Genomic DNA, 20306 nt, shown 5'->3' with positions numbered 1-20306 from the left:
AGGCCCAACAGGGGGCGCTGCTGGGGGTGGGGCCGGAGGGGGGAAGGCCCAACAGGGGGCGCTGCTGGGGGCGGGGCCGGAGGGGGGAAGCCCCAGCAGGGGGCGCTGCTGGGGGCGGGGCCGGAGGGGGGAAGCCCCAGCAGGGGGCGCTGCTGGGGGGCGGGGCTGGAGGGGGGAACCCTGGCTGTGTGGGGCTCCCCTTCTCCCTCGGCTTCTCTCCTACCGGTGTTTCCTGATGCCGCGGATGCCGGTGCTGGTGTTGCCCAAGCGCTGCCCTGGCCGGTGCCTGCGGGGGTGCGGAGAACAGGCTCAGTGGGGGCCCTGACATTGCCCCTCCCCCCAGCCCCCCCAGCTCTGCCCTTGCCAGGCAGCTTCACAGGGCACTGGCCATGGCACAGCTCCGGCCGGGGGAGCCCTTCGCCCGCAGCCCAGCAACGGGCTCACCGGGAGGGTAGGGAGTCTCCAGCCCAGTGCCCCCCTGGGCCCCCCTCACCCCCTGGGGTCAGGCCCTGGAGCCCTACAGCCGGCCTTGTGGGCTGGCCAGCACCCACCACGCCCACCCAGCAGCCGTGGGCATGCGGCGGTGCCAGGGAGCTGCAGCCCGTGCCCGGCCCACGTACCGGCACAGCTTGGAGACCAGGGAGCAGGCGGCCTCACTCATGTAGGCCGGGAACGAGAACACCCCGTCCAGGATCTTGCTGTAGATCTTCTGGGGCTCGGAGCTGTGGAACGGGGGCCTGGCGAGAGACGGGGGGCATCACACACCCGGTCCCCGCCCCGGGGACGCCCCGACACTCTCTCCTCCTCCACCCAGCAGGCCGCTCCCGGGGACCCCCCCCGGGGACGCCCCGACACTCTCCCCTCCTCCACCCGGCAGGCCGCTCCCGGGACACCCCCCCCCCGGGGACACCCCGACACTCTCCCCTCCTCCACCCAGCAGGCCGCTCCCGGGACCCTCCTGGGGACCCCTCTACACTCTCCCCTCCCCCACCCGGCAGGCCGCTCCCGGGACCCCCCTGGGGACCCCTCTACACTCTCTCCTCCTCCACCCGGCAGGCCGCTCCCAGGACCCCCCCTTGTGACGCAGCAGGGAATGGGGCGGATTTGACCTGGGGATGTTGCAGGGGAGTTTCACTGGGGATGGGAGACTTCCCTTGAGGGATGATACCTGAGCCTGTCACCTGAGCCAGGAGGGGGTTGGCTCCAGGTGACACCTTCTGCCCGGGAAACTGGACAAAGGCTGGGAGAGGAGCTGGGGGGAGGCTGGGGGAGTCGGCTGGAGGGGTTTCCAGTTTGGGGAGTTGGCTGGGGAAGAGGAGAGAGCCCCAAGGCTGGGATCTAATCTCCCTGCCCCCCCCCCAAAGGGCCTGACTAAGAGGTCCTGTTTATGCCTACAAGCTCTGGTCTGGACTGTATTCCTGTCACGGAGTGTGGGGGAGTCCAGGCCCTGCACCCCTCGTCCTGGGATTCACTGAGACTCTCAGCCAGCCAGTAAAACAGAAGGTTTATTGGACAACAGGAACACAGTCCAAAACAGAGCTTGTGGGGACACCCAGGACCCCTCAGTGAAGTCCTTCTGGGGGAGCAGGGAGCTTAGACCCCAGCCCTGGGGTTCCCTGTGTTCCTCCACCCAGCCCCAAACTGAAACTAAACCCACCCAGCAGGTTCCCTGCTGCAGCCTCCGTCCACATTCCTGGGCAGAGGTGTCACCTCCCCCTCCCCCTCCTGGCTCAGGTGACAGGCTCTCAGGTCTCCCGTCCCCAGGGCACATTCCCAGGTCAACACTCCCCCCTCCCTGCTGCATCACATCGTCACATCTCTCCCCCCTTCGAGACTGAACTGAGCGGGGTCACTGTGACCAGTGACCTGGGGAAGTTCGGGGCCCCCTCTCCGGGACAGCGCATCCGCTATCAGGTTGGCACTTCCCTTCACGTGGACCACGTCCATGTCGTAATCCTGCAGGAGCAGGCTCCACCTCAGGAGCTTGGCGTTGGCTCCTTTCATCTGGTGCAGCCAGGTCAGGGGAGAGTGGTCGGTGTAGACGGTGAAGTGTCGCCCGAAGAGATAGGGCTCTAGTTTCTTGAGGGCCCACACCATGGCCAGGCACTCCTTCTCGATGGCCGCGTAGTGTTGCTCCCGGGGTAGCAACTTCTTGCTCAGGTACACGATGGGGTGTCTCTCCCCCTTTTCATCCTCCTGCATTAACACCGCCCCCAGTCCCGTGTCGGAGGCGTCGGTGAACACCACAAAGGGCTTGTCAAAGTCTGGGTTTGCTAGAACTGGGCCACTGACCAGAGCCTCCTTCAGCGCCCGGAAAGCCTCCTGGCACTGCTCGGTCCAGACCACCTTGTCTGGCTTCCCCTTCTTGCATAGCTCAGTGATGGGGGTGGCTATGGCGCTAAAGTGGGGCACAAATCTTCGGTAGTATCCTGCCATCCCAATAAAGGCTTGGACCTGCTTTTTGGTGTGGGGAGCGGGCCAGTCTCTGATCACCTCCACCTTGGCCGGTTCCGGCTTTAGGCGGCCGCTCCCCACCCGATGGCCCAGGTAAGATACTTCAGCCATCCCCACCTTGCACTTCTCCGCTTTGACAGTCAGCCCAGCCCCCTGGAGTCGGTCCAGCACTTGTCTAACCTGGGACACGTGGTCCTCCCAGGTCTGGCTAAAGACACAGATGTCGTCAATATACGCCACGGCAAAACTCTCCATCCCCCTCAGGAGCTGGTCCACCAGGCGCTGGAAGGTGGCCGGCGCTCCCTTGAGGCCGAAAGGCAGGGTCAGAAACTCATAGAGCCCCAGAGGGGTGATAAAGGCCGATTTCAGCCGGGCATCTGCATCCAGCGGCACTTGCCAGTAGCCCTTTGTAAGGTCCATGGTGGTAAGGTACCGAGCTCCTCCCAGCTTGTCTAGGAGCTCGTCCGGCCTGGGCATGGGGTAGGCATCCGATACAGTGATGGCATTGAGCTTCCGATAGTCCACACAGAACCGGACTGACCCATCCTTTTTGGGGACCAGCACCACCGGCGAGGCCCAAGGGCTGGCCGATGGCTGGATCACCCCCAAAGCCAGCATGTCCCGGACCTCTCTTTCCAGGTCCTGAGCAGTTTTCCCTGTGACTCGGAAGGGGGAACATCTTATCGGCAGGTGCGACCCTGTCTGCACCCAGTGGACAGTGAGATTAGTGCGTCCAGGCTGGTTGGAAAACAGCTGTCGGGACGGATGCAGCACCCCCCTGACCTCACCTTGCTGGGCAGGGGTTAGCTGATCCGAGAGGGGAATTGCTTCCAGGGGGGAACCAGCTCTGGTCCCAGGGAACAGATCTACTAAAGGGTCATCTCCCTGCTCCTCCCACTGTCCACACACGGCCAACACCACATTCCCCCTGGCATAATATGGCTTCATCATATTCACATGGTACACCCGGCGGTGGTGGGCCCGGTTCGACAGCTCCACCACATAGTTTACCTCATTGAGCTGCTTGACGACCTTGAACGGGCCCTCCCAGGCGGCCTGTAGTTTGTTCTTTCTCACGGGGATGAGAACCATCACCTGATCCCCGGTGGCGTAGGCACGGGCCCGCGCCGTGCGGTCATACCAGACCTTCTGCTTCCTCTGGGCTCTGGCCAGATTCTCCCTGGCCAGGCCCATGAGTTCAGCCAGTCTCTCTCGGAAGGTCAGGACATACTCCACCACTGACTCTCCATCGGGAGTGGCCTTCCCCTCCCACTCGTCTCTCATCAGGTCCAGGGGGCCCCTCACCCTCCTTCCATATAACAGTTCGAAAGGCGAAAATCCGGTAGACTCCTGGGGCACCTCCCTGTACGCGAACAGCAGGTGAGGTAAGTACTTGTCCCAATCCTGCGGGTGCTGGTTCATAAAGGTTTTCAGCATCATCTTTAGCGTCCCGTTAAACCTCTCCACCAGCCCATTGGACTGGGGGTGATACGCTGAGGCCCAGTCATGCCGGACCCCACATTTCTCCCACAAGCACCGGAGCAGGGCCGACATGAAGTTGGAGCCTTGGTCTGTCAAGACTTCCCTGGGGAACCCCACTCGGCTGAAAATGGTCAGGAGCGCATCTGCCACGGTGTCTGCTTCAATGGAAGCTAAGGGCACTGCCTCGGGGTAGCGGGTGGCGAAATCTACCACCACCAGAATGTATTTCTTCCCCGACCGGGTCGTCTTGCTGAGAGGCCCCACGATGTCCATGGCCACCTTCTGGAAAGGCTCCTCTATGATGGGCAAAGGTCTCAACGCCGCTTTCCCCTTGTCCCGGGCCTTCCCCACCCTCTGACAGGGGTCACAGGATCGGCAATACTGCCGGACGGTGGTAAAGACCCCGGGCCAGTAAAAGTTCTGTAGCAACCTCTGCCGGGTGCGCCGGATTCCCTGGTGCCCTGCGAGGGGGATGTCATGGGCCAGGGACAGGAGCTTGCGGCGGTACTTCTGGGGGACCACCAGCTGCCTCCTGATCCCACAGGACTCCACTTCCCCTGGGGGAGCCCATTCTCGGTACAGGAACCCCTTCTCCCACAGGAACCTCTCCTGGCAGCCTCTCCTCATGGTCCGTCCCTCACTGAGGTCGGCCAGGTCCCTGAGCTTCTGCAAGGAGGGATCTTTCCTCAACTCGGCCTGGAACTCAGCGGCTGGGGAAGGGATGGGGCCCGGTTCCCCCTTAGTGGTCAGGTCTGAGGCCTCAGCCTCTCTGAGCCGTGCCCCTCGGCGCTCCCTCCCCACCCGAGTAGGGTCTCGCGCCTCCAGTGTGGTACCCTCCCCAGGGTCAGGTCGCAGTGCCCCTCGCCGGCTCTGGCTACGGGTCACAACCAGGGCGGTCTGGGGGTCGCTTGGCCAGTCCTCTAGGTCTCCCCCCATCAAAACTTCAGTGGGCAAATGGTGGTGTACCCCCACATCCTTGGGGCCCTCCTTGGTCCCCCATTTCAGGTGTACCCTTGCCACGGGCACCTTAAATGGGGTCCCGCCCACCCCCGTCAGGGTCAGGTAGGTGTTGGGCACCACCCGATCTGGGGCCACCACCTCGGGCCGGGCCAGCGTCACCTCCGCGCCCGTATCCCAGTATCCATTGACCTTCCTCCCATCCACCTCCAGGGGAACAAGGCACTCTCTCCGGAGGGACAGCCCCGCACCCACCCTGTAAACCGAGCACCCTGAGTCCAGAGCCTCCAGCCCTCTGGCGGGGCTGGCTGGGGGTACTCTTCCCTCCTGAGCAGGTGGCAAACTGGTAGCCCCCCTTTCCTGGGTCGCCTGCCCCTCGTCCAGCTGAGTCCCTACCCAGTTAACCCTGGGTAGGTTGGGTCTGCTCAGTTTGTCCCTGAGCCCGGGGCACTGGGCCCGTACGTGGCCTCTCTGGCCACAGTGATAGCAGCTCAGGTCACGTTGGTCCCCTCGAACGGGTCGGAGGGGCCCGACACCAGGCGTTTTACACTGACTCCGGAACCTTCTCCGGTACATCTCGGGGGTCAGCCCAAACTCACGGAGCAGGGCCTGTTTGAACAGTTCATAGTCCCCTGCCTCTGCCCCTGTCATCCGGCTGTAGACCTCCACGGCTTTGGGGTCCAGTAAGGGGGTGAGGAACTGGAGCCTGTCTGCAGGGTCAACCCTGTGCAGCTCGCAGGCATTCTCAAAGGCCGTCAGGAAGCTATCTATGTCCTCCCCCTCCTTCCGCTGGGCCAGGAAGCACTTATCACAGCTCCTTGCAGTCTTGGGTCCCCCCTCACTCACCGCAGCCGGGGCCCCACTGCTCCTCAGCCTGGCCAGCTCCAGTTCATGCTGTCTTTGTTTCTCCTTCTCCTGCTGCTCATGTTGACGTTCCCTCTCCTTCTCCTGACGCTCCCTCTCCTTCTCCTGACGTTCCCTCTCCTTCTCCTGACGCTCCCTCTCCTTCTCCTCCTGCTCATGTTGACGTTGTTTCTCCTCATGTTGACGTTATTTTTCATGATCCTCCAGCTCCCTCATTTTCCTCTCCCTCTCCCATTCCAGCCGCATCCGCTCCAGGGATGGGGAGCTCCGCTGGGAGGATCCCCTGCTGGCTGCTGGGGTCAGGGGGCCCTCGGTATTCGCTGGGCTTCCCACAACCCCTCCCCCAGGCATAGGTAGGAAGGGTCTCGGGGTGTCCTGGGCAGCAGTCTGACCCCTCCCAGCCTGGTCAGGCCCCAGGGCCCACGCTGCGTCCGCCGGGCGGCTTCCCTCAGGGACAGGGATCGGGTCATCCAAGCGATCCCTCTCCTCCAGCTGGGCAATCAGCTGTTCCTTGGTGGACCTCCCGACGCGCAGCCCCCTCTGCCTGCACAGCTCCACCAGGTCGCTCTTAAGGCGTTTAGCGTACATCTCCCGGCTGGCCACTCGCAGGCCGGGCAGCTGTCCACGGTTTCCAGGAAAAGCCCCTAGTGTGCCAGTCCTTCTTGAGGTCACCACCTCTTTGCCAGGGTCGAGCTGCAGACTCCTCCGCCCCTGGGACCGCTCGCTGCAATCCCCCGGGGGACCCTGTTACTGCAAAAGTCCTTCTCTCTGGTGACACACTCCCAGGGGTTAACCGCCCCCTGAAACCGTTTCTCTCTGAATCTTCAGCACGCCTGGTCCCCGTCAATCCCCCTTCGTTTTACTGTTCCCCAGTCACTTACTGCAGGAAGCGCCGTTCACGGGGTGCAGTAGATCCCACCGCTGCCACCAGTTGTCACGGAGTGTGGGGGAGTCCAGGCCCTGCACCCCTCTTCCTGGGATTCACTGAGACTCTCAGCCAGCCAGTAAAACAGAAGGTTTATTGGACAACAGGAACACAGTCCAAAACAGAGCTTGTGGGTACACCCAGGACCCCTCAGTGAAGTCCTTCTGGGGGAGCAGGGAGCTTAGACCCCAGCCCTGGGGTTCCCTGTGTTCCTCCACCCAGCCCCAAACTGAAACTAAACCCACCCAGCAGGTTCCCTGCTGCAGCCTCCGTCCACATTCCTGGGCAGAGGTGTCACCTCCCCCTCCCCCTCCTGGCTCAGGTGACAGGCTCTCAGGTCTCCCGTCCCCAGGGCACATTCCCAGGTCAACACTCCCCCCTCCCTGCTGCGTCACATCGTCACAGACCCGTAGCCAGAGCCGGCGAGGGGCACTGCACCCTGACCTTGGGGAGGGTACCACACCGGAGGTGCAGGACCCTACCCTGGTGGGGAGGGAGCGCCGAGGGGCACGGCTCAGAGAGGCTGAGGCCTCAGACCTGGCCACTGAGGGGGAACCGGGCCCCATCCCTTCCCCAGCCGCTGAGTTCCAGGCCGAGTTGAGGAAAGATCCCTCCTTGCGGAAGCTCAGGGACCTGGCCGACCTCAGTGTGGGACGGACCATGAGGAGAGGCTGCCAGGAGAGGTTCCTGTGGGAGAAGGGGTTCCTGTACCGAGAATGGGCTCCCCCAGGGGAAGGGGAGTCCTGTGGGATCAGGAGGCAGCTGGGGGTCCCCCAGAAGTATCGCCGCAAGCTCCTGTCCCTGGCCCATGACATCCCCCTCGCAGGGCACCAGGGAATCCGGCGCACCCGGCAGAGGTTGCTACAGAACTTTTACTGGCCCGGGGTCTTTACCACCGTCCGGCAGTATTGCCGATCCTGTGACCCCTGTCAGAGGGTGGGGAAGGCCCGGGACAAGGGGAAAGCGGCTTTGAGACCTTTGCCCATCATAGAGGAGCCTTTCCAGAAGGTGGCCATGGACATCGTGGGGCCTCTCAGCAAGACGACCCGGTCGGGGAAGAAATACATTCTGGTGGTGGTAGATTTCGCCACCCGCTACCCCGAGGCAGTGCCCTTAGCTTCCATTGAAGCAGACACCGTGGCAGATGCGCTCCTGACCATTTTCAGCCGAGTGGGGTTCCCCAGGGAAGTCTTGACAGACCAAGGCTCCAACTTCATGTCGGCCCTGCTCCGGTGCTTGTGGGAGAAATGTGGGGTCCGGCACGACTGGGCCTCAGCGTATCACCCCCAGTCCAACGGGCTGGTGGAGAGGTTTAACGGGACGCTAAAGATGATGCTGAAAACCTTTATGAACCAGCACCCGCAGGATTGGGACAAGTACTTACCTCACCTGCTGTTCGCGTACAGGGAGGTGCCCCAGGAGTCTACCGGATTTTCGCCTTTCGAACTGTTATATGGAAGGAGGGTGAGGGGCCCCCTGGACCTGATGAGAGACGAGTGGGAGGGGAAGGCCACTCCCGATGGAGAGTCAGTGGTGGAGTATGTCCTGACCTTCCGAGAGAGACTTGCTGAACTCATGGGCCTGGCCAGGGAGAATCTGGCCAGAGCCCAGAGGAAGCAGAAGGTCTGGTATGACCGCACGGCGCGGGCCCGGGCCTACGCCACCGGGGATCAGGTGATGGTTCTCATCCCCGTGAGAAAGAATAAACTACAGGCCGCCTGGGAGGGCCCGTTCAAGGTTGTCAAGCAGCTCAATGAGGTAAACTATGTGGTGGAGCTGTCGAACCGGGTGCACCACCGCCGGGTGTACCATGTGAATATGATGAAGCCATATTATGCCAGGGGGAATGTGGTGTTGGCCGTGTGTGGACAGTGGGAGGAGCAGGGAGATGACCCTTTAGTAGATCTGTTCCCTGGGACCAGAGCTGGTTCCCCCCTGGAAGCAATTCCCCTCTCGGATCAGCTAACCCCTGCCCAGCAAGGTGAGGTCAGGGGGGTGCTGCATCCGTCCCGACAGCTGTTTTCCAACCAGCCTGGACGCACTAATCTCACTGTCCACTGGGTGCAGACAGGGTCGCACCTGCCGATAAGATGTTCCCCCTTCCGAGTCACAGGGAAAACTGCTCAGGACTTGGAAAGAGAGGTCCGGGACATGCTGGCTTTGGGGGTGATCCAGCCATCGGCCAGCCCTTGGGCCTCACCGGTGGTGCTGGTCCCCAAAAAGGATGGCTCGGTCCGGTTCTGTGTGGACTATCGGAAGCTCAATGCCATCACTGTATCGGATGCCTACTCCATGCCCAGGCCGGACGAGCTCCTAGACAAGCTGGGAGGAGCTCGGTACCTTACCACCATGGACCTTACGAAGGGCTACTGGCAAGTGCCGCTGGATGCAGATGCCCGGCTGAAATCGGCCTTTATCACCCCTCTGGGGCTCTACGAGTTCCTGACCCTGCCTTTCGGCCTCAAGGGAGCGCCGGCCACCTTCCAGCGCCTGGTGGACCAGCTCCTGAGGGGGATGGAGAGTTTTGCCGTGGCGTATATTGATGACATGTGTGTCTTTAGCCACACCGGGGAGGACCATGTGTCCCAGGTTAGACAAGTGCTGGACCGACTCCAGGAGGCTGGGCTGACCATCAAAGCTGAGAAGTGCAAGGTGGGGATGGCTGAAGCATCTTACCTGGCCCACTGGTTGGGGAGTGGCTGCCTAAAGCCAGAACCAGCCAAGGTGGAGGTGATCAGAGACTGGCCCGCGCCCCACACCAAAAAGCAGGTCCTGGCCTTTATTGGGATGGCAGGATACTACTGAAGATTTGTGCCCCACTTTAGCACCATCGCCACCCCCATCACTGAGCTATGCAAGAAGGGGAAGCCAGACAAGGTGGTCTGGACCGAGCAGTGCCAGGAGGCTTTCCGGGTGCTGAAGGAGGCTCTGGTCCGTGACCCAGTTCTGGCAAACCCAGACTTTGACAAGCCCTTTGTGGTGTTCACCGACGCCTCAGACACCGGGCTGGGGGCGGTGTTAATGCAGGAGGATGAAAAGGGGGAGAGACACCCCATCGTGTATCTGAGCAAGAAGTTGCTACCCCGGGAGCAACATTACGCGGCCATCGAGAAGGAGTGCCTGGCCATGGTGTGGGCCCTCAAGAAACTAGAGCCCTATCTCTTCGGGCGACACTTCACCGTCTACACCGACCACTCTCCCCTGACCTGGCTGCACCAGATGAAAGGAGCCAACTGTGACGAAGTGGGACTGTTCTTAATGTTTCCTCTGTATAGTGGGGGGGTGCCTCAGTTTCCCCTAGGCAGTTCTTAAGTATCTAGGGGGTGGGGTAAGGGTGTATGATCATTGCAGAGCCCTAGAGGGCAGGTGTGTGCAGGGGTCTGGACACAGAGAATGGCCAACACCCTGTTTCCTGGCCACTGATGGCCTGGGCCTTCCTCCCTGCAAGGTGAGAGCTAAAGGGTTGGAGAACAAAGGAATCAGGTGCCCTCCTGGCCCGGGAAAGGGACAAAGCCCAGAGGAGGAGGAGGGGCTGGAGGGAGTTTCAGTTTGGATCTGGCTGGGGACATGGAGTGAAGGGCAGACATGGTTGTCTGGCTCACTGCCCCGCACAATGGACCCAGCTGAGGGGTCCTGTTCTCTGCACCTACAAGCTCTGTGTTAGACCATGTCCCTGTCATCTAATAAACCTTCTGTTTTACTGGCTGGCTGAGAGTCACGTCAGGCTGCGGAGTTGGGGGGCAGGACCCTCTGGCTTCCCCAGGACCCCGCCTGGGCGGACTGGCTGTGGGAAGCGCACGGAGGGGCAGAGGAGGCTGAATGCTCTGAGGTCAGACCCAGGAAGGTGGAGCCGGGTGAGCTGTGTGTCCTGCAGACAGGCTGCTCCCAGAGAGGAGACTTCCCCAGAGTCCTGCCTGGCTTCGTAGGGAGCAGTTCCAGAGCATCGCCCGGGGACTCCGTGACACCAATGCCAAGCTCCTGAGGTGGAGCCTGCTCCTGCAGGATTACGACATGGACGTGGTCCACGTGAAGGGAAGTGACAACCTGATAGCGGATGCGCTGTCCCGGAGAGGGGGCCCCGAACTTCCCCAGGTCACTGGTCACAGTGACCCCGCTCAGTTCAGTCTCGAAGGGGGGAGAGATGGGACGCAGCAGGGACTGAGTGGGGCGGACTGACCTGGGAATGTGGCAGGGGAGTTTACTGTCTGACCGGTGATGAGATAGCAGGGGGTGACTTCACTGGCTGTCACCTGAGCCGGGAGGGAGGTTGGGTCCAGGTGACACCTTCTGCCCGGGAAACTGGACAAAGGCTGGGGGAGGAGCTGGGGGGAGGCTGGGGGAGTCGGCTGGAGGGGTTTTGTTTTTGGAGTGGGCTGGGGAAGAGGAGAGAGCCCCCAGAGCTGGGGACTAATCTCCCTGCCCCCCAGAAGGACCTGACTAAGGGGTCCTGTTTATGCCTATAAGCTCTGGTCCGGACTGTGTTCCTGTCGTCTCTAATAAACCTTCTGTTCTACCGGCTGGCTGAGAGTCATGGTGAATCGCAGGAAGTGGGGGTGCAGGGCCCTCACTCCCCATCACGCCGTGACACCCCTACACTCTCCACTCCCCCTCCCGGCAGGCCACTCCTGGGACCCCCCCGGGGATCCCCCTACACTTTCCCCCTGCCCCACCCAGCAGGCCACTCCCAGGACCCCCCTACACTCTCCCCCTCCCCCATGGGCTGGGCTGTTCCAGAGGAACACCCCCACCTCTGCCCACCCCTGATGGGCCACTCCTGGGGAAGTGACCCCTGCTACTCAGGTGGGGGCAGGTGGGTTAACCCCTGTGGGGCATCTGAGGCTCGGGGGACGGGGGTGACCCCCGGGGGGGGCTGCGGGTCTCCCAGGCACAGGTGGGGGCAGGGGCTGACCCCCGGGGGGCACCTCAGGGGTCCCAGGCAGGGGAAGGATGGCTTGCGGGGTCCCTCACCGGCCCACCAGCATCTCGAAGATGAGGATGCCCATCATCCAGAAGTCGACGGCGAAGTCGTGGCCCTCGTGCCGCAGGATCTCAGGCGCCAGGTACTCGGGGGTGCCACAGAACGAGTAGGTCTTCTCCCCCCGCGCCAGCTCCTTGGCAAAGCCGAAATCCACCTGCCAATGGGCAGGCGTGAACCAGCAGAACCCCCCTGCCAGGCCAAGAGACCTGGGCTGGGGGTCGCCGCGCTGGCTGGCTGCGGCAAGGAGGCGTTAAGGGGCTGCTTGAAACAGACCCAGCTCAGCAAGGGGGCAGAGACAGGCCATGGCAGCTCACTGACTCGGGGAATTTCCCCCGTGACAGTGCCCCCCATAAGGCTTTATGGAAATATGCTTAGGAATGTATATATGACATAACTGGAATATGTTTTATGCTACATATGCCATGTAACATATCTCTGTAAAGGTTATGAGCTACTGAATCTATTCCTCCTATTTATATGCATGTATCCGTTTTGTATTCGAAGTTATGAATATTGGCTGTGTACTGGCTTGATTTTCAAGTAGCCTTTGTAAAGCATTTGGTCAGCTTCTTGAGAAAGGAATGTGCAAATTAAGTGCCCAATCAAGAAGCATTTAACAAACAATGGATGTTGGAAGGCTCCAATCCACATAAGAAGTCTTCCTGGAGACATTCAAGATACCTTGTGGGCAATGGATGCTCCCGGTAAGTTCTGAGTCCTGCATGGACGTGACTTGCCCAAGTGACTCCAGAACTCCATCTTGGAGCTAGACTTTGCATAGGAGAGAGGAGGGGGTCTCCACCCACAAAAGAAAGTCTATTTAAGCTCGTGGAAGACCCCTCCATTTTGTCTTCAGCTGGCTAAAGAGAGAGACTCTCCACCCCCAAGGATACCTGAAAGAGACTGGTATAAAGGACAGTAACTACAGGGGGTGTGAGTGATTGCTGGACCCAGACTAGAAGGAGGCTAGTCTGTAAAAGGAAGTTTACTGAGTGAGGATTTTATCTGTATTCAGTTTTCTTAGACATAGACTTGTGTGTTTTATTTTACTTTGCTTGGTAATTCACTTTGTTCATCTGTTACTACTTGGAACCACTTAAATCCTACTTTCTGTATTTAATAAAATCACTTTTTACTTATTAATTAACCCAGAGTATGTATTAATACCTGGGGGGGCAAACAGCTGTGCATCTCTCTCTGTCAGTGTTATAGAGGGCGGACAATTTATGAGTTTACCCTGTATAAGCTTTATACAGGGTAAAACGGATTTATTTGGGATTTGGACCCCATTGGGAGTTGAGCATCTGAATGTTAAAGACAGGAACATTTCTTAAATTGCTTTCAGTTAAGTCTGCTGCTCTGGGGCCCATGGTTCAGACCCTGGGTCTGTGTTGGAGCAGACGGGCATGTCTGGTCAGCAAGACAGGGTGCTGGAGTCCCAAGCTGGCAGGGAAAGCAGGGGCAGAAGTAGTCTTGGCACATCAGTTGGCAGCCCCAAGGGGTTTCTGTGATCCAACCTGTCACCCCCCCCCCAGGGAGCTGGGTAGGGGCCCCCACGTGAGAGCAAGGCCTGGGAGGTGGGAGGAGGGCTCAGGGGGGCTCTGCAGGAAGTTGGGGGCTCTCACCGGGAGCTGACTGGGGAAGGGAGCCAGCCAGCCAGAGCGTGAACCAAGGGGGTCACTGCAGCTGGGCTGGGCTGTAACCATCAGTTCTCTGGGCCGCCCGAGGGGCTGCCTGGGCCGTGTGCCAGGTGACTAATAAACCCACCTGGTTTCACAGCGCTGGGGGAGTGTCCCTGCAGACACTGGGCGAGGGGCACTGATCCCTGAGGAGAGGACATGTCTCCCCCAGGGTCTGTCCCAGCTGGACTCACTGCCTGGAGGTCCAGGGGTGGGGCAGGGGGGCTGCAGCCATGCTGCAGCCACAGTGCCCAGTCTCAGGAGGAGGTGAGGCCGTGTGGCTCACCCCAGGGGAAGAGTGGGACCTGTAGGGATGTGGCCCACTGAAGGGCCCCCCCCAAGAGACTGTTCCCAGCTTGGGGCTGTAGCAAGGCCCTATGGAGCCCTGACAGAAGGGCTTTCCCTTCCCTGAATCCTGCTCCCCTTAGGCCTCCATGGTCATGTGGCAGGGAGTTCCACAGGTTAGTGCCATGCGCCAAGGGCACTTCCTTTGACCACAGCTCCATCTGGCACCTTTCCAATTCACCAGCCATCCCTGGCTCTGATCTTGGGATGACCGGGGGGAATAGCATTAGTCCCCAATTGCCCCCCCATCACATCTCCTCATGTTCAACTGCAGTCCCGTTCCCCTCTCCTGCCTCTTGTCTCCCTCCTGCCCAGCCTAGACGTCCCGTCCTGCTCATTGCCCTGGCACCAGGTGCCCAGCCAGAGCCTGGCGAGGGCCCCATGGGGCTGGGCAATGCTTGGGGACTGTTCCTGTTGTTCCCGATGTAACGTTAGGAGTGTAATATAATATCTCATGGAAAGGTGACACAGGGCCAGAAAGAGTTAATGAACTCCCAGACTGACCTGACCCAGGGCCGGACTGTAAAGACTGGTTAGGAGGATCTGTAAATGAACAGAGCTGTGAAATGCAGCCGGCATTGTGAGAGAGAGAAGGGGAGCTGTGTGCTCAGGTCTTGTGATGTCAGCAAACAAGTCTTGTCTATTACCATGGCTTTGATTCAAAGATCAAAAGAGGAATATTAACATTTAGGAAGACACTGGAGTGACATAGTATTATTGTCTATATGGCTCTTTGAAGGTTGTGGTAACCGGTATCTGAACTGTTAATGGATAAATTACTCTGGGCTAATTGCTAGGACATTTAGGAGAAGGAAAGTGAAGCCGATTGTTTTCTCAGGCCAAAAGGCTGCAGGGGATGTATAAAACCCTGGGACACGATCCTTCATCTCCGATCTGCTTTGGGTTTCAAGAAGGGGAAACCCTGAGCCATAAGGATTGAGATCCCCAGTCACTGACAGGAGTCACCCTGAACATGGACATTGGACTGTAACCCGTGGACTATTTCTAAAAGGACTTTTGGCAACTACAGACTCACCGTCTCTGCTCTGTATCTGAATGTCAAGAACTGAACTCAAGTCTGTCTCTATTTTGATCTTTCCACCAACTCTCCCTCTTTTCTTTTTTAATACATTTTAGTTACTAAGGATTGACTGTAAGCGTGTATTTGTTGTAAGATCTGAGCTATCATTTGACCTGGGTCTGGCGCTTGGTCCTTTGGGGTCAGGAGCACCTTTTCTTTTCTGTGATGAAATAAGATTTTCAGAATTTAGCATCCTATATTTGACGTGTGTGTCTGGATGGAGGCCGGAGGCTGGGCACTTTAAGGGCACTGCGTTGTTTGGACGTCTGAGTACCCAGGGAGGTGCTGGAGAAGCTGGTTTGGGCTGGCTGGGTAACTCTAAGGAGTGGAATATCCACCAGCGTTTGGGGTTTGTCCGCCCTGTTCTGTTTGCAGTTCACCCTGACTGAGTGACCTCAGCTGGCTCCCACGGGCAGCCCCGTTACACCCGGTCCGTGTGCGGCCTGGCGCCTGTTCGCTGCTCCGGCCACCGCACAGGGAGCCGGCGTTCCATGGCACTGTCACGGTGCCATCCAGCTCCCCCTCCCCCCCTGCAGGAGGGCACAGTGTGGGCCCAGGGGGCAGGGAGGGCCTGACCTGCCCAAAAGCCCTACCTCTGCTTTGGCAGCGTCCAGCCCTCCCTGGCACCCACCCGGCTGGGAACGGGTCCTCCCTGAGCTCCGGGTCCTGCCCTTCGCCCCACCAGAGCCTCCAGGAGGGGCCGAGCCCCAGGCCTCGGCCCAGTGCCAGGATTAGCAAGCCCGACCCGGGCATCTCCCCCGCTAGTGCCCCAGTGCTGCCCCCAAGTACCAGTTTGATGTAGCCCTGCTTGTCCAGCATCAGGTTCTCGGGCTTGAGGTCCCGGTAGATGATCCCGTTGCCGTGCAGGTAGTCGAGTCCCTCCACCACGCAGGCCGAGCAGAACACGGCCACCTCCTCCTTGAGGCAGCGCCTGGGGGGCAGGACGGCTCAGTGCCCACACGCCCACCCTGTGCCCTCGGCCGGCACGGCCCCTGCAGGCACAGTCCCCAGCCTGAGCCCTTCCTATCCCCCAGCCGCCCGCGCCAGCTGCCAGCCCACCACACAGCAACCCTGCCCACACCGCCTGTCAGCACCGCCCTCTACCCTCCAGCCCCCCTGCCACGGCCCCGCCTGCCCCCAGCAACCCCGCCCCAGCCCCACTTGCCCCCAGCGCCCCTGCCACGGCACTGCCCGCCCCCGTCAACACCACCCCAGCCCCGCTTGCCCTCAGCCCCCCTGCCATGGCCCCACCCACACCACCTGCCAGTCAGCCACACAGCAACCCTGCCCGCACCGCCTGTCAGCACCGCCCTCTACCCTCCAGCCCCCCTGCCACGGCCCCGCCCGCCCCCAGCAACCCCGCCCCAGCCCCGCTTGCCCTCAACCCCCCCTGCCATGGACCCGCCCACACCACCTGCCAGTCAGCCACACAGCAACCCTGCCTGCACCGCCTGTCAGCACCGCCCTCTACCCTCCAGCCCCCCTGCCACGGCCCCGCCCGCCCCCAGCAACCCCGCCCCAGCCCCACTTGTCCCCAGCGCCCCTGCCACGGCACCGCCCGCCCCCGTCAACACCGCCCCAGCCCCGCTTGCCCTCAGCCCCCCCTGCCATGGACCCGCCCACACCACCTGCCAGTCAGCCACACAGCAACCCTGCCCGCACCGCCTGTCAGCACCACCCTCTACCCTCCAGCCCCCCTGCCACGGCCCCGCCCGCCCCCAGCAACCCCGCCCCAGCCCCACTTGCCCCCAGCGCCCCTGCCACGGCACCGCCCGCCCCCGTCAACACCGCGCCAGCCCCGCTCGCCCTCAGCCCCCCTGCCATGGCCCCGCCCACACCATCTGCCAGCCAGCCACACAGCAACCTTGCCCGCACCGCCTGGCAGCACTGCCCCCTACCCTCCAGCAAGCCTGCCATGGTCCCGCCCACCCCCAGCAACCCCATGCCAGCCCCAATCACCCCCAGCACCCCTGCCACGGCCCCACCCGCACCACCTGCCAACCCGCTCTCCGCCCACCATGCACCCACCCACGTCTGCCACAGCCACACCCGCGCTGCCACCAGCCGTGCCTGCTCCATCTGCCAGCCTGCCGCACAGCCCCCCCGGTCCCCCGCCAGCCCCCCACTCCGTACACCTCGCGCAGCTTGGTCCACAGCTCGCCCCCCTGGCAGAACTCCAGCAGCATGTAGACGTACTGGCTGTCCTTGAAGGTGCCAAAGAGCCTAGGGGAGAGGGTGAGAAGGGGTTAAACTGGAGCCTCCAACCCCCTCCCCGCCACAGCATCCCTGCCAGTGCCCCCCACTCCCGGGGACAGCCCCCCCGAGCAACCCCACCAGTGCCCCCCCCAAGCAACCCCACCATCCCCCCCGAGCAACCCCACCAGTGCCCCCCCACTCCTGGGAGCAGCCCCCCTAAGCAACTGCACCAGTGCCCCCAAGAGCAACCCCCCGAGTGCTCCCCACCCCCAGGGGCAACCCCCACCCCTAGCAACCCCACCAGTGCTCCTCTGCCCGGGGGCATCACGGCACTCGCTGCCCCCCTGAGCTCTGCCCCCGCCCAGGGCCCCGGGCGGCGCCTACCCCACGATGAAGGGGCAGCGGCTCCGCTCCAGCACCCGCTTCTCCATGTGCACGTGTCCCTGCTGCCGCTTCCGCACCACGTGGTCCTTGCGGATCCGCTTGAGGGCAAAGAGCTGCCCCCCCCCGCGCACCTGGGGGCAAGCAGGGCGTGAGGGGGCCAGGCACTGGGGTCTCGCCTCCAGGCTGGGCAAGGCAGGCTGGTAGGGTGAGGGCTCTGCCCCCCCCCGCAGCTCTGCCCCCCAGGACTGGCGCTTGGCGGGAGGGGCTGCTTGGTCTCACCAGCTCAACTCTGCCAAAGCCGCCGGTGCCCAAGACCACGGGGAGGCCGTGGTGCTGCCCGTCCTCGTAGCGCACAGCCGCCAGGTCCTGGAGCCGCAGCGGGGCCAGGGCTGTCTCGGGGCCCGGGGCGCTGTGGGGGAGCGACCCACGGTGAGAGGTCGGACACATGGACGGCGCCCGCCCCGCCATGACCCCACCCCACCTTGGCCCACCTACCCTAGGGGCCAGGGAGAGACCGCCCGGGAAAAGGGCACTAGGGCCCGATGAGAACCAGAACCGGCCCCCAGCTGCCCTGATGAGCCCGACGAGCCCAACGCACAACGTGCCAAGCACCGGACCCAGCCAGGCCACCAGCTCCTGCCTGCCCAGCCGTGGGGAACGGCAGCTGGGGGGTCTCTGGGAGCTTGAGCGCCTGCCCCCTACGGCTGGGACCCCAACCTGCTCCACACACTCAGCTGCGGCCCTGAGTCACAGACTCCTTCCCTCCCATCAAGGGGAAACGGGTTCTTGGCTTTCTGCCCTGTGAAAAGTGCCCCCCATTGTTCCCAGGGGGGCTGAGGCCACAGGCCCACCCTTCATAGCCTCATAGAGTCACAGAAGATCAGGGCTGGAAGGGACCTCAGGAGGTCATCTAGTCCCACCCCCTGCTCAAAGCAGGACCAGCCCCAACTAAATCATCCCAGCCAGGGCTTTGTCAAGCCAGGCCTTAAAAACCTCTAAGGAAGGAGATTCTACCACCTCCCTAGGGAACCCATTCCAGTGTTTCACCACCCTCCTAGTGAAAAAGTTTTTCCCTAATATCCCACCTAGACCTCCCCCACTGCAACTTGAGACCATTGCTCCTTGTTCTGTCATCTGCCACCACTGAGAACAGTCTAGAGCCATCCTCTCTGGAACCCCCTTTCAGGTAGTTGAAAGCAGCTATCAAATCCCCCCTCGTTTCTTCTCTTCAGCAGACTAAACAATCCCAGTTCCCTCAGCCAGTCAAGCTTTCCACTTCCTTCTTGTAGTGTGGGGCCCAAAACTAGACACCGTACTCCAGATGAGGCCTCACCAATGTCGAATAGAGGGGAACGATCACGTCCCTCGATCTGCTGGCAATGCCCCTACGTATACATCCCAAAATGTCATTGGCCGACTTGGCAACAAGGGCACACTGTTGACTCATATCCAGCTTCTCGTCCACTGTAACCCCTAGGTCCTTTTCTGCAGAACTGCTGCTTAGCCATTCGGTCCCTAGTCTGTAGCGGTGCATGGGATTCTTCCGTCCTAAGTGCAGGACTCTGCACTTGTCCTTGTTGAACCTCATCAGATTTCTTTTGGCCCAATCCTCTAATTTGTCTAGGTCACTCTGGACCCTATCCCTACCCTCCAGCGTATCTTGGGCACAGTGGGGCCCCCATTTTGCAAGGGTCTGAGCAGTAGCCGGCAGGGCAGGGGGGAGGACGAGGTGGGGAGTGTGGGAAGGGAGGACATGGGGGGGCAGCAGGATGGGGATGCAGGGGCAAGGCAGGACAGCCATGGGGGGCTGGGGCAGGTAAGGGTCCTGCAAGCAGACACTGGGGGTGTCTAAGAACCAGGCAGGGTCCATAAGCCACTGGGTCTGACTTACACATGGAAGCTTTCGGGGCAAGATCCCAAAGCCAGCCAGCCCCCTTTCCAGTCCCCTGCCCCCTGGGACCGTGCAGGACCCTCCACCCCAGCTAGTCTTTCCTCTAGCTCCAAACCCCTCCCTGCACAGCTGTCCTGAGGTGCAGGGCCTTCCCCAGTCCCCCATTGGCAGTACCCCCAAACTGCCCTGTGGCAGCTACAGCTTCTCACCCCAGCCCCCCCATTACTTCCCCTCACCTGGGGGAGCCTCCTGGGGGGTTCCGGCTGGCTTGCTTTCCCATTCCTGCTCCCAGGGGGCAGCTACTGCCCCAACCTGCCCCAGCGCTGCCAGGCCAGCCTGATCCCCTTCCGCACCTGGCCACAGCTGAGCCAGTGCTGGGCCAGCCCCACCTTTCATGGGCACGGCCCTGGGAAGCCCCGGGAAGGGCCCGGGTGCTGCTGCCAGGGGCAGTGGGTTTGTCAGAAGGCACCTGTCCCTTACACTGTGCTGGAACAGAAACACCTTGATGGGAGCACTGAGCCTTGGGGTGGCTCTGGGGGATCAGATTGTTGCTTTGGTGGGTGTGCATGAAAACTCTGTGGGCATGGGGGAGGCAGTTACACCTTGTGTAAAATTAATTTGGCTAATATGATGTTATGGAGGTTAAACTATATGGAAGGAATCTGCGTATTCCCAGGACGTGTGCAGTGTATATTGGAGAAGGGGTAAAAGAAATGCAAATAAAACATGGTACTTCATTAAAATCCTAATAGGGCTCCAAAAGGGGCCACAATAGGTTGTGCTTTCTTTTTCAGATCTCTGTGTGATTTGGAGCAGGAGATGAAAGTAATCAGAACTCTGGTGGAAGTAAAATGCTTCCCTTTTAAGACAGTGTCTCAGCTGCTAACAGCTTTGGATCAAGAAGCAAGCTAGTAAGCCTCTGTGTAAATGCAAATTACCTAGCTGATGGGCACAAAGGAGCTGCAAATAATGAATACATCCGGTCAGCAAACAAGCTACTAGAAGACTCAGATTATGGCCCTCCAGGAAAGGGAGCTGAAAAAACAAGTCAAGCCTGAAAATAAGGGGGA

At 60.9% G+C, this 20306-nt stretch overlaps 1 protein-coding gene across 5 annotated transcripts in view; it reads right to left on the bottom strand.

Annotated features, from left to right (window-relative positions):
- LOC141983715 (cGMP-dependent protein kinase 1-like) overlaps positions 1-20306 on the bottom strand; it is a 67603-nt gene that overhangs the window by 1364 nt on the left and 45933 nt on the right. For 4 of the 5 annotated variants that reach the window (XM_074946739.1, XM_074946740.1, XM_074946738.1 and 1 more), the window contains 7 exons: positions 17625-17754; positions 17346-17476; positions 16899-16988; positions 15555-15696; positions 11651-11814; positions 621-737; positions 224-286 (listed from right to left, as the gene is read on the bottom strand). In XM_074946739.1, the coding sequence (XP_074802840.1) occupies positions 224-286; positions 621-737; positions 11651-11814; positions 15555-15696; positions 16899-16988; positions 17346-17476; positions 17625-17754 (837 nt within the window). Of the gene's footprint in view, positions 1-223; positions 287-620; positions 738-11650; positions 11815-14180; positions 14926-15554; positions 15697-16898; positions 16989-17345; positions 17477-17624; positions 17755-20306 lie in introns of those variants that run through there. The other variant, XM_074946742.1, reaches the window with a different exon arrangement.

The sequence above is a fragment of the Natator depressus genome, chromosome 3 (genome assembly GCF_965152275.1).
Source record: "Natator depressus isolate rNatDep1 chromosome 3, rNatDep2.hap1, whole genome shotgun sequence".
In the NCBI taxonomy this organism is placed as follows: Eukaryota; Metazoa; Chordata; order Testudines; family Cheloniidae; genus Natator; species Natator depressus.
Note: the sequence above shows the minus strand (reverse complement) of the source record. Positions and strands in the feature narration are given on the sequence as shown.